Source organism: Haliotis rubra, unplaced genomic scaffold (genome assembly GCF_003918875.1).
Source record: "Haliotis rubra isolate DU_JTF1 unplaced genomic scaffold, ASM391887v1 Scf484, whole genome shotgun sequence".
Classification (NCBI taxonomy): Eukaryota; Metazoa; Mollusca; class Gastropoda; order Lepetellida; family Haliotidae; genus Haliotis; species Haliotis rubra.
Window position 1 is genome coordinate 1 of NW_025767173.1, and position 23,603 is coordinate 23,603.

At 40.5% G+C, this 23,603-nt stretch overlaps 2 protein-coding genes across 4 annotated transcripts in view; both read left to right on the top strand.

Annotated features, from left to right (window-relative positions):
- Positions 1–3,497: 3,497 nt before the first annotated feature.
- LOC124291165 (toll-like receptor 4) overlaps positions 3,498–23,603 on the top strand; it is a 71,850-nt gene continuing 51,744 nt past the window's right edge. The window contains exon 1 of one of the 3 annotated variants that reach the window (XM_046728099.1): positions 3,498–3,541. The gene's annotated coding sequence lies outside the window, so the exon portion shown is untranslated. Of the gene's footprint in view, positions 3,542–12,015; positions 12,155–15,512; positions 15,578–23,603 lie in introns of those variants that run through there. The other 2 variants (XM_046728100.1, XM_046728101.1) reach the window with 2 other exon arrangements.
- Positions 20,062–22,957, top strand: LOC124291185 (toll-like receptor 4). Its single transcript, XM_046728119.1, is given in 3 exon segments — positions 20,062–20,740; positions 22,055–22,127; positions 22,129–22,957. Coding segments are annotated over 3 exon segments (1,317 nt in total). The 3' UTR covers positions 22,694–22,957.

Sequence of the window (23,603 nt, forward strand, 5' to 3'; positions counted from 1 at the left end):
TCTTTCATTGCTTCGTTTTCGGTTGGACGCTTTAAATGTGTATTTACTAGAGACAGAAACAAAGAGTTATGTGCCTTCCAGGATGAGAGGCCCGGTTTGTTCGGAGCTTAAGATTTTGCAGTTTAACATGTTGGTGCTTTGCGAGTTGATTTCAGCAATTGTTGATTTATTTATGTTGTGTGTTACATGTGTGATATCGTTGTGCTTCTGGAGGAAGAGATAGAAGGCGTTACCCCTGGTGTAGAGTGGACTGGTGGCGGGTTCACCCGGAGTTGTTGAGCAGAATGTCGATTCAGAATCCACGTTGCTGGAAATTACAGATATAGTTTGAGGCGCAGGGAACTGTTGGCACAGTCTTGTTTTGCGCCTCTGCGAGTTTACCGATTTCACATTTGAACCGTGCAAAATCTACGTGGGTATCTACTCGTGCAGATGGCAATTCGTTTGCCCTGTGCAGACAGCGTTTTATAGCATTTCTCATGCTCAAGTTGTGGTAGGTTTTCAGTCCTACTGATAATGGGTTGGTTAATAATGTATTGGAAGCTGCTAAGAGGAGATTAGCTAAATCTGTTACTAAAAAGGAACCAATAATGCCTGATTTATTTGAGAAGTTTATATGATGTCTGATGTCTCATCCCATGCTTTGTGATGTGAAATTGTGTAGTACTATATATTTTCTAAAAGCATTCAGGATTTTCAGATCATCAGAGTTATTACACATAAGACGATCCCTGAACATTGTATTCTATGGTCTCTATTCATCCGAGCAATCCAAGAATGACATATACGAGATGGTTCATGGATAGTAATTGGCGGGACTAATTCAAAGCTATACCCAGTTTCATGTTTGGAGAAATGCCTTGCGCTCTCAGGTATGCCTTCATGTGATGAGTACATGTAAATTTTTCAAGCTTTGCCAAAGAGTAAGAATTGCTATAAACCGCTCAACATGGTAACAATGGTTGCATAGTTTAAAGAGGTGGTGGAACAACAGGCAACAGCAAACAATGGTGTACGCGATAGAATGTTTCAGAAACATGGAAGCGCTGGAAGTGAAACGCTAAGGACGGCTACATTAAAGATAACTGTAGACTTTCTTTGAGTCTCCGCCCGTGTTGACACTGAACCGGGACCAATATTCATTTTGATGTCTGTTGTTGTTGGTGTATGGAATATTATAAGTTGAATGCTTCTCTCGAGGGTAATACGGTCTGATGTACACCTCTTTGCTAGCCTGTCACCCGAGCCGGAGACTTGCTGAGACTTTTCAAACACAGTATGTTTGTCCATTCTACCATAACCGATTTGAAATCGAACTTCTTCGTTCTGCGGAAGACCGCTACGTAGTCGGCATGGGACAGTGGCGATTTGAACTCGTCTGTGAAGAGTGGTAAGTACCGTTCGCATTTTGTTTAACACTGCCGCTTCAAAATATTCTGTCCAAAAGAAAACAAACTAGAATTTATTCAATGTCAATAATGTGATACCCTAAGACTTGGTTTAAAATAATCCCAACTTCACAATACGGAAACCAGCGCCGTGTTACTCTACACCCTGGCCACACTATAATGGAATCGTCTGATACTTATTTTCTTGGCAGTAATTGTTGACGGCATAACGGCTTGAAATGGCGGACAGCGAACCGGTGTTTACATTTTTGAGAGATTGAAATTTGAAGTGACGGTGGAAAATGCCCGACTGACTGTCGAATCTGAACCCTGCAGAATCGAAGAATAGATCCTTTTCTGATCGATCTACGACCTGCCAACTCATCAAAGGCTGTTGATTTATATGACCGGCGAGTGTCGATCATGATCTCACGTACGTGCAACCCTTAAAACCATCCCGCGCATACATAAACGAAGTGAGTGAAAGTGCTGCATGTGCACACCAGCACTCATCTGAAATACGGCTGAAATTGTTCGAATGCTTCTTTATGCATGCCACGGGCGAAGTTCGGAACATTGTTTCACCATTTGGGACTGTGGATTATGGCCAGAAGTTTCTTTTCAGAATATTGTGCGAACATAGATCTCCAGCGGTGACGGCCTTGCGGGGAGCCATAACGGAGAGCGGATTTCTAGGTGGTTCAGGTTTTGACATCTATTTTTTAACTCTGCAGCGGGACATGATGAATGAGTATGCTGGCATGAATTCAGTGTTTCCTATACTGACCGTTCTTATGAATTTTCCATTCTAAAGCGGGAACAAATATACCATTTATCAGGTAGGCAAATGTTAACTAACGTTTTTGCTGCAAATTTTGTTTTAGATAGGGATGTATTTTTGCAAAGTCTTTCTGATTTTATTTTAAGAAATATCGCTACCGACTATATGACATGTCAGCAAAATGGCGTCTGCCTCTCGACTGGATCTTTTTAAATCAGTGAAACATATTCTGACAAACAACACTGCTATCAAAATGGTTAATTATGTTTAAGTTTTGGTGATACAAAACGACTTAATGTATAAAAGATAGTTTAAATAAAACAGTAAAAGTCGGTAAAAATAAAAGGTGTATATAGTGAACATCGAAAACAACTAATCGAACGGCTTTCGAACTCCGGACACTACATGCGTCATATTATGACGTCATACGATTAATCAGCGATACAGCTTCTCGGCGGAGGTTTGGCGGTTACCGTGGCAGCGGGTAATATTTTTCGAGTTGTCACCCTCCTGGGAAGGTGACATAATGAAACTGTTAAAAAGCCTCATTGACCAATGAAATTAAAGTATTTTCACATGAAAGGTAAGATAAAGTAATGTTATCATTGCATGGTTGTGTGCCAGGAAAATAATGATGTTTCTCTCAGTTGAATGCATTGTGAATATCTACTTACTCCGTAGTGGTATGCAATGGTAAGGAAGGTAATCACTCCTGGTGAATTAGGTGTATATATAAGGGGGCCGTGACAGTAGGTCTCCTCTCTCGTTTATCATCATGCATGGCGGTGTTACTATCATTACAAAGTTTATAATTGTTTGCCTTTCACACAAATAATATCTTTTCTACTTTCCAGATTGTACTTCTGACTTGACGTGTGATGCTCGTGTGAATGGATCATCCCATGTCAGGTCAGCCTGTATTTGTATGAGTAGAGAGTTGGCAAGTGAGCCTTTATTACGCGTTAAATTTTTCCTAATTCAGGAACTTAGGCTGATGAGCCGTTATAATACGTTTACTGTTAACAAATATATTTGCTTATTCTGCTGTGAGCCCTGATAATACGGGACTATACGTTAACTCTATTTGTTGGTATATGGGTACGTAACGTTATCGTTACACAGTTTGTTCAGGAGAATAATTTTCTTTTGTGTTGCAATTACCCTTGCCTTTGTCCAACCAGGCTGTCGTTATATCTTACGCATGACTGCTTCCCTTAAAGCGATACCCGACGTCCATGTGGGTCGAATGATGTATAGCATACTTAGTAACTTTATCCAATCAACCACGTGACGATTCTGCGCTGCGTGGTATTGTGCCACTATTATAATGAAGATACGGACGTCTGGGAAGGAAACAGTGTTAGCAGGAAAGGTAAGATTTCTCTCCAGTTGATATATATATATATATGTCAATGAGTTGGGAGTAACGTCATTAGTAAACTTACGGTGTAGCTGACACTCTGGTAGCCTGTCGAGGTTCAACACTAAAACGTATATTGTGTTCACTAACCAGAATCAAAGAACACCGAAGAACTACAAAGAGACTGGGTGGTAATTATATGTATCAGTGTGTTGGAGACGTTGGAATTATCAATTTAGCGTGACGCAATTATCATTTCAGTACAATCCCTGAACATCGCATTCAAAAGACGATGCCTTTGTTGCTGTATTGCTTTGAGCTGTTCTGCTTCAGAGCATGTATCAGGAAGTGACTGAACATTGAAAGTCTAGTAATGCCTGGGTGAAAGCAAAGGAAGGTTAGTATTGTGCTCGTCACGTCTTGATGTCGTCCAAAGTATTCTTAGTTAGCCAGTCAACCTAATCATTTGCAGAGACTAACATGGCAAATGCGTGTACAAGTGAAGCTTGATTTTTAGATCAGGTTTACAAACAAGATATGTCAATTTGTGCATCGCGATGCTCTCATCCATGAAATTATAACACCTGATCATCAGGTTTGTATTGGTAACATAGTTTTTAAAACATAATCTTCTATAAATGTAAAAGTATTGTCCAGAAGCCCGTAGTGTCTACGTTAATAGGGACCTATGTTAATATTTCGACTTATCCCAAAATCGACACAGGATACAATAATAATGAATAAACAACGAATACATTGTGACCCTAACTTTTATATTGAGACAACCGTAGCTCGACCCACTGAGTTTATATATATCTTTCGTCAATGCCGTCCACAAACTACTTTATTGTATATATGTATATTTCGTCAATGCCGTCCACAAACTACTTTTGTTGTGTATTGGAGATTCAAAACCTATTTGGTTAGGACACTGACACATTTATCCACAATGGAATGTTTTAGCCCTCGGAGTGTCTAGGGTTAATGTAAGAGATTATGTTAGGTCATATCACCTTTTTTCACGACAGGTGGATTGAAACACAGACTTTCATGTATGTCACATTTGGTGGCATACATGAAATTCTACCCACATTTTTCTGGCGAAATTGTTTTACTCGTATCTTTTTCCAATCAACAATCAATCAAAGCCATCCAATAGAAACAAAACAGCCCCCCACACTAATCAGGCACTTGTACATGAATAGTAAACAGCGAATATCGATGGCTAAAACGACAGCGACAAGCGTACTCCATATATAGACTAAGAAACCTTTTGTAATGATCGTAACTCAAGTGAAGAATCACGGCGTACACTGACGTACATATTGATGTTACCTCCCCAGGAATAATAATAATAAATGGATATTTCTTGTGCGCCATAGTCCATCCAGAGCATGCTGAAAGCGCTACATACAACAAGAGTCACTAGAGTTGATGAGGAAGATATGACAGTTCGTCAAAATGACCATGAGAATACTTCGCAGTTGTAGGTTGTAGTCTTTTTAGAAGAGGAAGGTTTTGTGTCCCGAATTGAATGCTTTTAAGACTGTTCCACAGGGTTGGTGCTGCAAATTTGAATGACCTATGGCCAAAGTGTTTGGGGAACTGAGAGAAGATCTTGATTCTGGAAGCGGAGAGAACGGGCAGACATATATAGTATGACCAGAAATTATTGAGAATTTTAGGAAGATGTTTAATTGGATTTCTAGTATAAACAACCTTGACCAGCTATCAAGTGCTTGGTTTCATTCAAGAGAGACAACTCCGTTAATCCTTTTTCATTAGTTTGTGAAGAGTTATCCCCCTTTGTTTACTTGCTAGCAGACGACATTTTCAGTGATCCTCAGTATGGATGATTTAGAGAAGTGGAGGTTGATTTTAGAGTATTATAACAAGGACATCAGATCAGCTAAAGTGATTTCAAGTAGAACAGGCATCCCTTTGTCCACTGTTTTATCTTGTTTTGAAAATATTGCAAATGGATATGGCATTGAGCAGGTAGGCCCAGAAAATTGACTGCCGGTGACAGGAGGCGGCTTGGTATTCTTGTTTCTAAAAACAAACGAAGGAGTTTAGAAAACTTAAGCCTGGATATGATTGATTGAGGAACTGTGGCTGTCTGTAAGACGACAATTAGAACTGAGCTGCATGCAATGGGTTGGCAGAAAAGTCGAGGAATTCAATCACCGATCATGAAACCTGAACAAAAAGAGCGAAGGTTGAACTGGTGCTTACAGCATAGACATTTTAACTGGGACAATGTGATTTTCTCAGATGAAAGTTCTGTGTGGCTGTTTCCTAATACACTGAAATTCTGGACCAAACAAACTGAAAAACCTTTGTATCAGTACAGTCCGAAATTTAACGTGTAGGGTGGCACATCTGAGTTAACCTGATATGGCAGTGTGCATAGTTACACCACATCCTGATACATGAACATGTATAATGTCATTATTTTGCCTTTAACATTTATTATGTCATGGATATTCTCTGGCGTTGAAGTTGTGAAATAAACAGATTTATTAACCATTAATGCAAGATCTTCAGAATGGCAAATCACTGCTTGACCTAGTACATGTACATTAAACGCTGTCTATAAACTGACTATAACGTGGGTTAGCAGGTGGACATGTGGATCATAGGCAATACTATTCGTCTCATTGTCTTGTCAGGAAGCCATGATCATAGGTTCAAATTCCAGATGAATCCCGATTGTGCTGCTCTCATTCGTTGCAAACTGTGATGCAACGAAAACAATGTTTAAAACAGAGTTAACTCATGGGTAGTTGCAAATATCCTTTCCTGCTTGAACATATCAGTTGTAGCTTTGCGTGTATAGTTTCTTCCACATCTCCTCTGTGAACTAAATGATATATTGCTACAAGGAGAGCAAAGGATTGGTATATTGATCCCGGAACTAAAACATTGTAAGATTGATGCTGTGGTCATTTTGTTATGGAAAAGGGACTGGTCGGCTAGGAGCCAATAAATTGTGCCTGAGTGGGGTATGTTAAATTACGACATGGTATCTGAGTGGGAGAGCACTATAGAAATGGCATTGCATGAAGACACACACATACACATAACCATACATGCAAACACGCACACACACACACACGCACACACACACACACACACACACACACACACACACATCGCCATGTAAGGGCACAAATCGCGAACGTGGCATTAATCACCGTGAAGATCGAGACAATAAAGCAGCCCATTTGTGAGAGACGATGAACTTGGAGACTATGTTTTGGACTGGGTTAAGTCAATGCTTTATGTTGTCATTTGAAAACACACAAACTGAAAAAGAGGAAACAGAATTGGAATTCCGTCTCTCCAAGTGATCATCGAAGGTCTTGCTGCCACACTTAAATAGTTCCCACCTCAGACAAGACCTCAAGCAACCTAGCCATTATTTGAAGCATCACAATATGAATTTTCTGATAAATACAAAAGAGTGCCACATATAAGGCATGCTTTTTTAATTCAGAAAAGAAACTGTCTACACCATGCATCGGGTTTTGATGCAAAGGCTTGAATGTTCGTAATTTCAGGATGTTTAACATCTGATGAATCAACTATCCCCAACGACAAACACATAAAGGGAAAAAATCATTTCTTGATTTTTTAGGCTTTCGTTACCAAGCACGTTATGTTAAAATAGATAATGTGAAATGCTGGACCTCCTCATTGATACCAAAATTTGGGGATAACACATTTAGGCAGGAAGTCAGAATTCCCATGGACACAAGCTATGCTCCCTTCCAGCTTCATGCATATGATTCGGAATTTCGTCTGCATGGACTGACAAAATCAAAACAAGGGATTCTGGCCAAGAGGGTTAACTTAGGATTTTGTTATATCGATGATCTGAATTCGTATGATAACAGTGAAACTGCCCCATGTAATTCAAATTTACAAACGAAAATGAAGATTCATTAGTACAAAAATATATCCACAAGATTATATGACAAAAGACTACAACAGTCTAAGCCAACCTTCCCCTATCCCCCCACAACATGGCGCATCTATATCGCTTATCAGTGAAACAGCTCTAGGTTCTTTAAAGACTTGTGCTTAACTAAATGTGATTACATAAGAACGAACATTGCAAGATGCCAGTCATCTCTTATACAGGTTTTCCCCAGCATATTGAAACCCCTGTGTCTGTGGCCCTGCGCTGTTATCCGCCATGTTTGTCTCCCGGACACGCCTTGTCAAGCCCCAAGCTCCATGCAGGCCGTAAGTTCACGTCGGTAGCGGTAACATGACACAACGTGTTACACAAGAAGCCACCTGCATTTGCTTCGGTCTGCTAACCTTCACGAAAGGAATACAATAGCTCACAATAACCAGCGATATAGATCGTTGGCTGTGTTTAGGTATGCTAGCTCGGCCCCAGAACGCACTTGAGAAAGTTTCGAGTCCCATTATGCAATTTTAGTAGAATGGCAAAGTTTCTTAGGAAATAATAATTTAACTCTTTCCATTCGAAGGACGGGATAGCACGTCTGAGGGCTCACAACCCTTCAATACGAGACTATGTTTAGCAACATGACACTTACATACGAGGGACGTGATATCACGACTCCATGGTCGCAACGGTTGACATGGACCATTTATGACTAACATAACATCAAAATCCATATGAACTGAATTGTTTTCTAAACATCTGTATTCACTTTCATTTAACTATTTCAGACTGAAAGAGAAAAGAATAGGTCGTCTTTAGCACAGAAACATTGAAAATGCAGGTTTTTCTCAAAAAGGAGAAACTTAATTGACCTTACACATCAGTGTGGTAATTGTGACAATTTCTTTCAATCCAGTGACTACACTACGGTGAAAGAACAACCACAATTTAGTAGATTTATGTCATCACTTAGAATTATAGGGTCATGACATCCAAAGAATGAAACGAGAGTGTTACCTGTGGTAACAACTATAAGAACAGTCAAAGTCAAAGAACATTGCTAACAATCAAACGTCAAACGTCGTAACAGCTACTCGCATCATCACAAATGGCAGATAGAGCTTGGCTTGCAGTCTGATACGATTTTCCACGACCAGCCATTTAACGCTGTATGGTGACCGAATGTCAAGATCTTACAGCACGTAGTTTTGACCAAGGGAGATAATCAAGAAAATCCTGTCACAAAGTACATGAATTGCATTCGAAGAACGAGGATACACGGCTAGAAAACTGTGAAATATGTTTAGTATGAGTAGACGAGTTATCCCGTCCCTCGTATGGAAACACTGTAAAAAATCCGACGTAATCGAATAAACGTCCATCGAATTCAGAGGCTACAGCTGGAAAGATGGGGTGCCGTTCCACTAACCGATCTTAGGCCTATGCCAATCGTAAACCCCTAAAATCCCAATCTTAGTGTGACGTTAAGAAGTTAAGATTCAAAGTCTAAGTTGCTCATGACCAACTTAGGATAGCTAAAATCAATCGTAGAGAAACCAAAATGGTGGCTTTCCTATTCTATGTGAAAAATAAGAGCGAGCATTTCACCGTGAGCGTCCCTAAAATCCCCATGAAATGATTTTGTATATTTCTGTGATGTAAACAAACACTGCACTGAAGCCTTACAAATGTCAGGCCAGTCTGACCACTGTCGTCATGGGAACACAACCGAGCGAGTCGGTGTAACACATTTGTACAACAATATTGCAACGTCATGGTTAAGAATAGGGACATCCGTGAAGTTAACAATGTTCTGAAGCAAAAAGATACAAATATGTTTGATTTCACTGCGCATATTTGTCGGGGGATTCTAAAGGCAGGCCGCGTGTTATTCAAGACCACTGACAGATTCTAGATACGTTATAGCCTTTTTTTCTGATTGACAAGGTTGAGGCACATATTAAAAGCTCTGACACAGTTGACATTTTTAAAGTTCAGACTTAAAACCTGTTCTCAGTATATTACTTATAATCTCGGCTGTAAATACTCTCGTGTAAATTATCTGTACATAGCGCTTTGAACATGCCCCAGGATGTGAAATAGGCGCACTAAAAATATGCATTTATTATTATTATATTATGCCTGATACCCAGCGTTCACACGCACTTGCACCTGAAACCAAGGTGCTCACTACCCTAACATTTTGCTCTAGGTTTTTTCTCCACGTGTACACTTGGTTGGGTAAATACCCATGAAGGACCAGGTTAGAATATTGAACTTCAATAACCCATGCTTGTCGTAAGAGGGGAGCGGTGGGGGTAGCCTAGTGGTTAAAGCGTTGGCTCGTCACGCCGAAGACCCGGGTTCGAATCCCCACATGGGTACAATGTGTGAAGCCCATTTCTGTTGTCCCCCGCCGTGATGTTGCTGGAATATTGCTAAAAGCGGCGTAAAACCAAACTCAGTCAGTCAGTCAGTTGTCGTAAGAGGCCACTAACGGGATCGGGTGGTCAGGCTCGCTGACTTGGTTGACACATGTCATCGGTTCCCAAATGCGCAGATCGATGCTCATGCTGTTGATCACTGTATTGTCTGGTCCAGACTCGATTATTTATAGATAAGATACATAGCGTTCACTAACATGAACGCTCATGTTAGTGAACGCTATGCATCTTACCTAGATTATTTACAGACCGCCGCCATATAGCTGGACTATTGCTGAGTGCGGCGTAAATCTAAACTCACTCACTCACTCAGTTGGTTCGTAAACTACTTCCATCATTTGCTAGACTACGCAAAGGGAGATAACTAGTGCCTCGCATTCCTCTATCTCTCGCACGAAAGAGTCTCGATCTAAGCTTGGATCGGATCGTAAGATCGGGACCGGCTACGATCGGCCTAAGATCGGTTAGTGGAACGGGTGTAACTTTTAGCAGGCCGCGTGTTATTCAAGACCACTGACAGATTCTAGATACGTTATAGCCTTTTTTTCTGATTGACAAGGTTGAGGCACATATTAAAAGCTCTGACACAGTTGACATTTTTAAAGTTCAGACTTAAAACCTGTTCTCAGTATATTACTTATAATCTCGGCTGTAAATACTCTCGTGTAAATTATCTGTACATAGCGCTTTGAACATGCCCCAGGATGTGAAATAGGCGCACTAAAAATATGCATTTATTATTATTATATTATGCCTGATACCCAGCGTTCACACGCACTTGCACCTGAAACCAAGGTGCTCACTACCCTAACATTTTGCTCTAGGTTTTTTCTCCACGTGTACACTTGGTTGGGTAAATACCCATGAAGGACCAGGTTAGAATATTGAACTTCAATAACCCATGCTTGTCGTAAGAGGGGGAGCGGTGGGGTAGCCTAGTGGTTAAAGCGTTGGCTCGTCACGCCGAAGACCCGGGTTCGAATCCCCACATGGGTACAATGTGTGAAGCCCATTTCTGTTGTCCCCCGCCGTGATGTTGCTGGAATATTGCTAAAAGCGGCGTAAAACCAAACTCAGTCAGTCAGTCAGTTGTCGTAAGAGGCCACTAACGGGATCGGGTGGTCAGGCTCGCTGACTTGGTTGACACATGTCATCGGTTCCCAAATGCGCAGATCGATGCTCATGCTGTTGATCACTGTATTGTCTGGTCCAGACTCGATTATTTATAGATAAGATACATAGCGTTCACTAACATGAACGCTCATGTTAGTGAACGCTATGCATCTTACCTAGATTATTTACAGACCGCCGCCATATAGCTGGACTATTGCTGAGTGCGGCGTAAATCTAAACTCACTCACTCACTCAGTTGGTTCGTAAACTACTTCCATCATTTGCTAGACTACGCAAAGGGAGATAACTAGTGCCTCGCATTCCTCTATCTCTCGCACGAAAGAGTCTCGATCTAAGCTTGGATCGGATCGTAAGATCGGGACCGGCTACGATCGGCCTAAGATCGGTTAGTGGAACGGGTGTAACTTTTAGCTAAGACGATTGTAAAATTGGCGTAACTTGCTAAGATTGATCTTAGATAAGATCGGTTAGTGGAACGGCACCCTGGTCGTATGCAATGGTTGTAGATGACTGGACGTGATCTCACGTCCTTAAGATATATGTGTAGATGTGAAATATTTTCGTTATATGGAAAGAGTTCAGCGATGCTTTCTACAAAAATATAAATACCAGACGGGCGTCCTCAGTGGCCTTATCTAGACTTGTCTCTGGAAAGGATAGAATTACTATACATGGACCTATCATTCAGTACAACCTGGGCGCAAGGCTTCAATTTTACCTGCACTGTGTCTAGATCTTATCACACTCAAATTGTGGTACAGCAAACTCTATGTTTCAATCAGCTATTTAAAACACCAAGCAGACATTCAAATAACGATTTAGACTTGATTTGCGCTGTGTCGGTGAGATGCGATGTCTGGTTATAAATACCCTTGACTCGTTGTAACGCACAAGGAAGTTGAAAGTGTCGTGCCTTCAGTTTATGTGAGCATGATGTGGGGCTATTTTCAGACTGGTGAGATATATTACTCATCTTCTCGAGGAAGCTTGGGAACATTGTTCGCTTCGCCATGGTTCAGCGAATGTAACGATCCTAACCTCCATTTTGAAATGACGTCAAGGTTTTACATACACACAGGCTGTCGACAAGCTTTTTGTCCTGATGATGATATAGATGCATTAATGGTGAGTCATCTGTTATTTAGAACGAAAACATGTAAGATAGGGGGAGATGGGGGGAGACTGTCAATTTTCTAGTGAAGCTCCTCTCAGATAGTACCTTAACCCCGTGTTATTTTCCGAAATGTTCGATGACATCTCTCCATGTTGCGACAGACGAAAACGGACACATCATGTTGTACAAGTTATTGAAACATTGCATACACTTTCTTCATTATATAGGTTATTTATAAAGTCAAGAAAATATACCAAGCAGTTTGCATTTATCCCCGTGCATTTTGTTGAAAATGTATTTCTCGTGTATACGATTTTTAATTCACCACTTGCACCAGTATTTATACAGATCTGCATTTCTACTGTTGGACCCATGACTCGTGTGTATACAGTTAGGAATATATACGTGTTTGTACTGTTTGACACAGTGACGTGCTTACATTGCTAAAACCTCATACTGTTGGCACTTGGGTTTCTACTGTTGACTTCAGATTATGATGTGAATTACTGTGTCCATATCCGTGTTTGTACGGTCTCCAGACCTGCGTTTGCACAATGGGACCATGGTCAATGTTTGGACAGTTGTTCCAGATGTTGGCACAGTTGGTTTATGATCTGTGTATGAACTGTGGGCTTAAGATGTATGTCTGACAGTTGGCTCAAGTTGTATGTACGTACACCTGTCTTAAGGTGTATGTATGACAGTTGGATCGAGTTGTATGTACGTACACCTGACTTAAGGTGTATGTATGCCAGTTGGCTCAAGATGTGTGTACCTACAGTTGGCTTAAGGTGTATGTATGGCAGTTGGCTCAAGTTGTATGTACGTACACCTGGCTTAAGGTGTATGTATGACAGTTGGCTCAAGTTGTATTTACGTACAGTTGGCTCAAGATGTATGTATGACAGTTGGCTCAAGTTGTATGTACGTACACCTGGCTTAAGGTGTATGTATGGCAGTTGGCTCAAGTTGTATGTACGTACACCTGGCTTAAGGTGTATGTATGACAGTTGGATCAAGTTGTATGTACGTACACCTGGCTTAAGGTGTATGTATGACAGTTGGCTCAAGTTGTATGTACGTACACCTGGCTTAAGGTGTATGTATGACAGTTGGCTCAAGTTGTATGTACGTACACCTGGCTTAAGGTGTATGTATGGCAGTTGGCTCAAGTTGTATGTACGTACACCTGGCTTAAGGTGTATGTATGACAGTTGGTTCAAGTTGTATGTACGTACACCTGGCTTAAGGTGTATGTATGACAGTTGGCTCAAGTTGTATGTACGTACACCTGACTTAAGGTGTATGTATGACAGTTGGCTCAAGTTGTGTGTACCTACAGTTGACTCAAGCTGTATGTATGACAGTTGGTTCAAGTTTTATGTACATACACCTGACTTAAGGTGTATGTATGACAGTTGGCTCAAGTTGTGTGTACCTACAGTTGACTCAAGCTGTATGTATGACAGTTGGCTCAAGTTGTATGTACGTACACCTGGCTTAAGGTGTATGTATGACAGTTGGCTCAAGTTGTATGTTCGTACAGTTGGCTCAAGATGTATGTATGACAGTTGACTCAAGTTGTATGTACGTACACCTGGCTTAAGGTGTATGTATGACAGTTGGCTCAAGTTGTATGTACGTACAGTTGGCTCAAGATGTATGTATGCCAGTTGGCTCAAGTTGTATGTACGTACACCTGGCTTAAGGTGTATGTATGACAGTTGGCTCAAGTTGTATGTACGTACAGTTGGCTCAAGATGTGTGTACGTACAGTTGGCTCAAGATATGTGTACCTACAGTTGGCTCAATATATGTGTACCTACAGTTGGCTCAAGATGTATGTACCTACAGTTGGCTCAAGTTGTGTGTACCTACAGTTGGCTCAAGATGTGTGTACCTACAGTTGGCTCAAGTTGTGTGTACCTACAGTTGGCCCAAGATGTGTGTACCTACAGTTGGCTCAAGATGTGTGTACCTACAGTTGGCTCAAGATGTCTGCCTAAAGATCTATGTACGTCCAGTTTCGCTCGAGATCTAGGACGTAGTATATCATATTCAATAAGACTAGACTATATACATGTATATGAGGTGGAGTCTCTACATACTCTCGTCTTTTTGAATATACTACGTCCCAGACAAGACCCGATTCTCGCGGAAGCCGCGGTGGCTGAATGCGTTGGACGACTGATTTTGTATGCTGGCGATTAGGTGCCTGGCACTGAGGGTGTGGGTTCGAATCCCGCATGGGATTCAACCCAACGAAAGTACTACAATGTGTACTTTACTGAGAAAATGCAATCCCAAATATAACCTATGTTATGAGACCCGATTCGTCCGTATTTCGTTTTAAATTTCTGACATAAGTTATTCCGAGGAATCACTTACTGAAAATCAACACTTTCATGTGATGAAGATAAATATAAGGATACTGTAATGCGTCTAATAAATCTTAATTCATAAGATTTCTTATTTATTTATCACAGTGGTGGTGATTATATCAGATAACATTATGTCGTATAATATCTACGCATACACCGGTTACCAAAGGATACACCCCAGGACACATCTGCCAAGTATCCAACCTCAACAGCCTATAGGACCTTATAGATTAAATTTAATTAACGAGTGTATATATTTGATATCAGAAGACACGTGAGTGAAATTCTGTTTATCATCCCAATTCATTCTTCATCAGTTATCAGTAAAAGAATGAATTTATCTGAACACAAAACTGCCATTAGGCTTCTTGAGCAGTGATCTCAGTGAGGTCATAATATTGTGACGTCATCAGCTTTATTACATCACAGCATTGATCTCACACAAGCGATATCTAAGTACTGCGGGAGCCAGTTTTGGAAGATAGATACTATTCTGTGTTCAAACTGATTGCTGCGGATCGATGATATTTCTGATTGTGGTAGTGTAACCCGATGATGTTGATCATAGCATCTACCGTTTAATTCTCTGTGTAGACTCAAGTCTGATAGATGTTAAGATTAAGCACCGAGGATAGATTACAATGAAACAGCTGCTGATGCATGTGTTAACAGTATCATATACCTGAACACATTCGTGGCAATCAAGTGATGTGCACAGATAATATATATTAAACTAGACGCCAAAACCTGAATATAATAGAAGTGATTTCTGTCTATTCCTACTCATCATTAATCTTCACTCCGCTTAGCAAATTTACACAGGAGAAAAGCTCAGAAGACATGACTGGGAAAACCCAGTTCTCAGTTTCAACTACAATGCTTCAAATGTGAATAACCCACAAGACCTGTTTTCCGTGAACGAATGTGGGATGTCATCTGATGTATCCTCTAATAGGAGTCACGTTACGATAAGTCTCCAGTAGATGCAGTGCTCTCGCCATCCTAACGACACATGAGTATGCCCGCTGTTGACTAGGTGTAGAAACGCTGCAGGTGAGAATGTAGTTTGAATTCCACAATTTGAATTATTTATTCTACATGACAAACTCAAACGAGCCATTGGCGCAGTTGTATTGATGAATCCATATATTTCTATTAAGAAATCATTTATTTTGTGTGAATGTGAGTGTTAATATGTTTATGAGTTTACGCCGCTTTTAGCAATATTCCAGCAATATCACGGCGGGGGACACCACAAATGAGCTTCACTTGTGGGGAATCGAACCCGGGAGTAGTAGGCAAACTAAGGGTATGAGGACACCCAACTGCATGTTATCTTCCATAGAGATTTGGTAGCCTCCCTGAATGCGAGAGGCTACCCATTAGGCTGACGTCACGAGGGGGAATCCCCCCTCCCGCCCATGCGTGAAACTAGGTCATAGCTCGCGTCCTTTATAGCGTGGGCCGACGCCATGATGAAAAAGTCGTCCGTTTGTATAATGGGACCAACGCATATGAATGTAAACTTATTAGGCGAAATAAACAACGACAATATACAACTTCTATACACAATATTTAATAAGCCTGTAAATCTAAGTAGCAACAGATGCTACTTTCACGATACATCACATCATAACATAAGCCTTTATATACATGTTGGCTTACAATTTCAAACTGTTTCCCACCTGCTAATTATCATGTATCCAAAGTATAGCATATTCCATATAATCCATGTGATCGACATACAGGATGGTATATTCTAAATATTCCATGAGATCAACAGTCACATTTTTTCACATGGTCTCGTAAACAGGCCTTGCCATGTAAACACGGTCCTCACTCTCGTACGGATTCGTAACAGGCGTCATCCATAAGTACTCCCTGCTGAACAGAACACAGTCACAGGTTATACATAGTTTTACACCATCCACTTGTATCCAACAATATATTTCGTGTTGCAGTGGCTTGTGTTTAAGACAGTCTTACTTTGTCCACTCGTCTCGCTATACATAATAGACTTGTAACTAGGTCAGTGTGTTAGTGAGCCAACCTTTCATATCGTTTGACACAACTATAATGCAAATCATGATTATAAAACGTAACCGCCAAGTTTTACAGTCATTTACACGTGTAAATAAAGCAATACATTTATTGATAGTTGTATTAGCATTTTTTGAATTACGTTTTATGCACTGACATTTTGTAGTGTCATTTCGATGACAAACCCTAAATTCAACAATTAATTATTAATCAACAATTAATTCCATCCAAAACTCGTAAGAACGAGGAGATGGTGTTTGTTATCTAAAACATAATAGGAGATAAGACGTGAATATAGACCAGAAATGAATAGACAATGATTAATGAAAACACAAATAATGAGTGCAGATGAGCTATAATCGATTTTCAATCGTTTTAATTGGTTGTTCTCTCCGACGTCCGCGCCTGCCAAATAAATACAGTGTCATCGCGGGGGTCGTTTCATTGTCGTTTGGACAGCTGCTGATGTCAGACGCACGCCCTGTTCCCATAAATACCCAGACGTTTCTAAGACTACCTACTGGAAATCTATAAAAGTAAGCGTTGCTAGTTCACAATTTCAGAGGAGAAGTGATGACTGGTAGTTGGTATTGTTTATTCAATATTTCTGTTATTTATTCAACATTATAATTACGAATTAATTTATTTGTTATGTATTTATTAAATTAAGGAGGCTACCAAATCTTTATGGAAGATTACATGCAGTTGGGTGTCCTCATACCCTTAGTCCCATACTACTCCCGGGTCTTAGGCGTTACGAGCGAACGCTTTAACCACTAGGCCACCCCACCGCCCCAATATGTTTATGATGTACTGACAAAAATATTAACAAATTCACCACCTACAACAAAGTTGATCATTCAACAAAATGGTAACTTAGTGCAGATGACATTTTCATCTATTTTGACAAAAATCTAAGGGCCGTTTTAAGACAAGATGTCAGTTACATCCCCAGCAGCCTGCGCTTGTCACACGAATCGACTGATTTGATTGCATGTATTGCTTGATGACTTAGTTGGAACGGTCATGGAAAGCCAGCGTCGGTTCTTGACTATTTGTCTATTTGTCTATTTGGTCGATGGTTGGTTGTTGCTTATTCTTTAACGCCGCAATAACAGCAATAATCCAGCTTCATTGCAGCTGTTTGTAAAAAAATCGAGTCTGGACAAGACAGTCCAGTGATCAACATCATGAGCACTGATCTACGCATTTGGGATTCTATGACATGTGAGCCTGACCACACGATCCCGTTAGTCGCCTCTTACAAAAAGCATGGGTTGCTGAAGATCAATTCTAGCCCGAATCTTCACGGATCTTTGTTATTTGGTAGATGTCCAATGAGCATTCAGTAAAGGGCTTGCATGAGTGGACAGTTTAGTTTATAAATGAATTACGTCAACAGCGTACAATTAGTTACATGTAAATTTCTCGGGAAAGCTTTCAAAAAAGTTGTATGTGCATATGTAGGGGACGTTTTCCCATTCGACACAAGAGTGACATGTAAGAGGTCCGATGGAAACCATTATTTTGACATGCACCATATGTTAATGTTAATGATAATATTCTTCAGATATGCATTGCATGCGTTTCTGGTAGGAGTCAACTGTGCAACAGGAAGTGCGAACATGTTTCGGGAACACCGGGTGTCATTACTTGATAATTCACAAACACATACTCAACATGTAGTGGGAATCGACTCCACTCTGGTCGGACATGTTTAACGATAACAGAGCGAATAGTGTCGCTGTAACGTGACAAGAGCAACGCTTCAGAAGTTGCTCGAGAGATAATTCCTGGTTTATCTATATTTAGGGCTAACTGGACAAGCAAAGCTGGCTTGAGGAGGAAGGTCAACTGTTACATGTCACGAATTAGTCAGTTGAAGTCTTCCTTGTGTACTTATGAAACATAGACTTTTCCTTCTGTTTGTTGGGTACAATGTGTGAAATCCATTTCTGGTGTCCCCCGCCGTGATACTGCTGGAATATGGCTCACAGCGGCGTAAAACTAAACTCACTCACTCCTTCTGCTTGTAAATCAATGCATTAAGGGGCCATCAGTACTTCTCAAAGACATGTATTCTTGTATATCTTTACAAAGAAGATTCTACTATTTATCTGGTTTCTAAGACAGTAAGTATAGGTCACAGTCCGTTCTCAAAGGAGTATCTAGTATACTTGATGATATCCTAGTTTCACAAAACGTGAAGTGGTGGATTTAACGTTCACTCATTTAGAAGACCTCAAAGACCCATGTAGATATATTGTGTGAAGCCAGTTTTCTGTTACCTCACCGAACAGGCGTGACAGTATTTCAAAACGCAGCATAATCTTACAATGAATCAATGTTTACAAAGTATATAACATGTGGAATAGTAAGATAACCAGCAAAATTGAAAACTTGACAATGATACATTTCGATATTTCTCTTTTTCTGTTCAATCAAATAAGTTTACAAGTATATTAAATAGTTGTAAACAGTGGGAATGCTTTAATTTCGTGAAATTGTAAGTTCACGAGCAAACCTTGACTTTGTCGTCTATGAAGATGAAAAACACGGACTGCACATGTGAAAAAGCAAATTCAAGAGGTCACCTGGTGCATGTTTGCTTCAACTGAACACGCACATTGAATGTGAGCTGGAAAACAAATTAAACGTTTTATTTTAATCTTTCTTCGGAAATGCCACGCCTTTCAAATCAAGAAAGTCAACATGTTATGGGGAGGCTTGATACTGGCCAGTCTGTGGTCGCTGTTGCTTTAATGGCTCACGACAAACAATTTTAAGTCTTAGGATGAGGATGACACACTTACGGCGAATGCCAAGGGTATTCAAGGCGGCTTAAAAATGCGCTGCTGTTTCCCGCTATTTTCGTTACCAGTGCAGATTCTATAGCGTGAACATCAACCTTTTGTCATCATGGCCCGCCCAAGCCATCATATTTATACCACATCTCGAGTATACCATGGATGTTCGGATAATACTCTATCTGTGCGTTTGTCATACTTTATAAATAAGTACAATGCGCTGCCCGATCTCAGGACAAACGGTACTGATTCCTTGTATCCGCTCTGCAAGTATGCATGTATACGTCCAATATATGCGGTTCAGAGCTCGTGCCTGGAGATCAGCGTATTGCCGTGTAGGAAATACACAAAACGATTGAGATGAATATGAAGTGGGTATTGTGAGTAAGACTGCGTATGAAAGAAATGTCAATGCGCAAGTCATAAGGAATTAGGATACACAGAAGTGTGACAGAGTCCTAAGATCCATGAGGAGACGTTGTGTGGCTGTAAGATACGCTAGAGGTGGTCACAACCCTTAATGAAGACCTTAGTCGAAATGTTCTCCACGCTGTGAACTTCAGTCTGGAGGGTACCTTGACAAATGACGTAAATAAGTCTACTCCTTCAATAAAGCTTCCCAGGTTACAAACGATACAATCATACGACTATTTTGCTAATTTCAGCATTTGTTTCATGATTTCAGATAAGATGTTGCTGTGCGTCATGTGCCTGCTCCTTGCCTGCCTTTCTCTGACTCAAGGGAAACAATTGGACATCTCCTGTAAGCCTTGTGTATGTAGGGTCACACCCAATGGAAAGTTGATCGCCAATTGTAAGGGCAAACATCTATCTAACATCCCCAAGCAGATCCCAAATTCAGTATCATACCTGTGTTTGTCTCAAAACAGTATTAAGCATCTGCCAGTTGGCTCGTTCCGACGGTTCTCTGCTTTGGAACATCTTGATCTGTCTTTCAATCAACTGAAAAGATTGCATGTACACACTTTTGCAGGAGCTACAAATCTGCTACATTTGAACCTCAAAGGAAACCATCTCCAACTTAACGAATCAGCATATCCAGAGGGCATATTTAGAGAGCAGAAAAAATTGCTTACGCTGAACATCGCAAACAACAAGATCGCAGATTCAGTATACCCAGATAAAGCGCTTGGTGATCTTACTGCTCTTCAGAGACTTTTCATTGACGGTGTTCGGAATGCCTCGTTTGGGACTGGATTTTCGAAACTGAAGAATCTTACTACGCTGTCGTTATCAGGCAAAAGGGGCCACTGCTCAGTTCAAACCCTGTTGAATACATCATTTCTCTACACCCCATCTGTCAGGAACCTGGACATAAGCAAATGTAGAATCAACTATATTGAAGCAAGTGCATTCTGGCCATTAAGGCATATTGATACACTCGATATATCTGACAATCAATATCTAGGGTTTGATCGCATGGGTGAAGCTATATATGGACTTCGAAATTCTTCTCTAAGAGTTTTAAAGATCAACAGAATAGTGACAACATTTGCCATTGGGGTTCACCTAAAGAAACACAATACGAGATATTTCAGTGATCTTAATTTAAAAGAGATTCATATTGATGCAAATAGGTTGGAACTCATAGACCAGGAATGCATCGGTCAGATGAAAACAGTGGAAATAATATCCATGAATCACAATAGAGTGACATTCGGATCCTATCTCCTGAGTGCCGATAGACTGACAAATCTGCGGAAAATGTATGCTTATAACCAGTATTCATCTAATATCCCCTTCAATCAAGTTGATGCAGTTAGAGGCACAATCCTCTCCCCCAATCCGCTGCCCTCATCTGATCCCCAGCCAATGGTTCAATATTCACATAACAGCATCCATGCCTGTGAACAATGTGAGGCAGATTGCAGCCATAGCCTTTCGTACCGTAACCATCATAATAGTCCCTATTATGATGTAAAATATAACCAAACCAGTATCTTAGGTCCTCATTTTAAGATACCACTACCTCCAAATGCAACCTATGTAAATGTTAGCAACAGCAAATTGAACTATGATATTGTTGAGCTCAACTTTCATACAAACCAACTTAAAACTATTGACATTTCAAACAATGTCTTTACAAACTGGATAGGTCCAATACATGAAAGTCAAACAGTTGAATATTTAGATCTCTCAGACAATTACTGTAAATATGTATCTCACAGATTTTTTATGTATGCTGATGGACTAAAAGTCTTAAATATAAGTCGAAATTACCTATCAGTGTCCCTTCTAGCGGACACAAATGGGCAGATATTTGGCAACCAAACAAACTTGGAAGTCATACGAATCTCACACAATCTTATTCGGGAACTGCCGTCATTGATATTTAGAGGACTTACCAGACTTGAGGTTATTGATTTAGGCTGGAACATGATGGCCTCCTGGAACATTGAAATTAGGCACATGCCGCACCTCCATACCTTAGACATCTCCAGAAACAGGTATGAAGGCATTCCAACACGCCTGACAAATCAAATTGACTATATCATGAGTAATAGAAACGACACTTTTCATCTCAGCATCAAGGGTAACATCTTGAAATGTGATTGTTCGACACTGGAGTCATTAGAATGGATTACAAGGCCGTTTATTTCCATTGAAGATCCTGGCAACACAAAATGCACCTTATCAGATGGGGAAACCATTTCATTTGTAGATATAGAAAATGTTAAAGCGAAGCTCCAAGTACGTTGCAAAATAGTTATTCCCCCTCCTGTCTACAGCAGTAGTAGGAATACTGCTTTCCATGTTGATATTTGGAGCTGGTATGGTGTACCGATATCGATGGAAGCTACGCTATCTGTACTACACCACAAGACGGAAGTACAGGGGGTATCAAAGACTTGGACAAGAAGAAGACCATTTTACTTATGATGCCTTTGTTTCCTATGCTGAGGCAGACAGAGGTTTCGTCATTGAAGAAATGCGGGCTGTTCTAGAGAGAACCCACGGCTTGAGGTTGTGCATCCACGACCGTGACTTCATGGTTGGTGAAGCCATTACCGCCAACATCATCAATGCTATTCAGTCAAGCAGGAAGACCATTGCTGTTTTGTCACCTAGCTTTGCAAAGAGCTCCTGGTGTGACTATGAAGTTCACATGGCCAAGTTGGAGAGCATCCACACTGGAAGAGATGTCCTATGTGTGTTGTGGTATACCGATATACCGGACAATAGAATCCTCAGTAGAGATATTCGGGACATGATTGAGTATGACACGTATATTAAGTATCCTACACAAGAAAATGACAAAGAAGAGTTTTGGACGAAAGTCAAAGCTGCAATCAGCTTTTAAGACTGATGCATCTGACGTTAGATGCTTTTGTATAATGAGATTTAGTGTGATCAGTCCAGCTGGCATCAGTTTCTTGGATATTAAAAGCAAAGACTTGATCGGATTGTCAGCAATACAGGCAAACATGTGCAGCTCACATGACATATATACCGTTCTACTCATTGAACTTGAACATGATTCACTCATACTTCCCACGAATGGTGATCGGAAGTGTAGGAGACATCGAGGATCAAAATGCGTAACATTCTAAATTAGCAAAGTGGAAACACTCATTACGAGACACAGCTTGCCTGTGTGGAATGGGAACCTGTTTATACTATGTATAACAATCGAAGGTTGTTCAAGAAGTATCAACAAAGTTACATCCATACCCAAGTGTCCTCAAAGGAGGGGAAGTCCGTATGAATACAAATTTGAAATTCTCGTCACGATTGCATACAGCTTGGCGAGCTGCTTGGTGGGGGTCAGGTTGTGATTGTATTGATGCAGAGTGCTTGCTTATGATAGCAGGAATGACATGTTGGGCCAAACAGGATTATCGCCGGCTTCAGCCGTCTACAAATGACTAATTTCATATCCGTGGATTAACAAGCGGCGACGTTTAATCAGCACACGTGACACTGTAACATAAGAAAGTTTGAGACTCAAATGTTTAGTTAGCTAGGTCAGCCCATCTACCCGACTGGATTTCTTACAAAACTGACCAAATTGTTCCATAGGTATTTCAACAGCATCCGCACGTTACTGTCAATCTAGCTCACTTTTGTACATATATGCTTTTCACGAATGAACATATATCCCAGATACGTTTTAGATAATCTCTTTTCATGCACGTTGTTTTCAGTGAATGAGTGAGTGAGTGAGTTAAAATTTAAAGTCACTTTGGCAATATTTCAGAAATATCGTGACT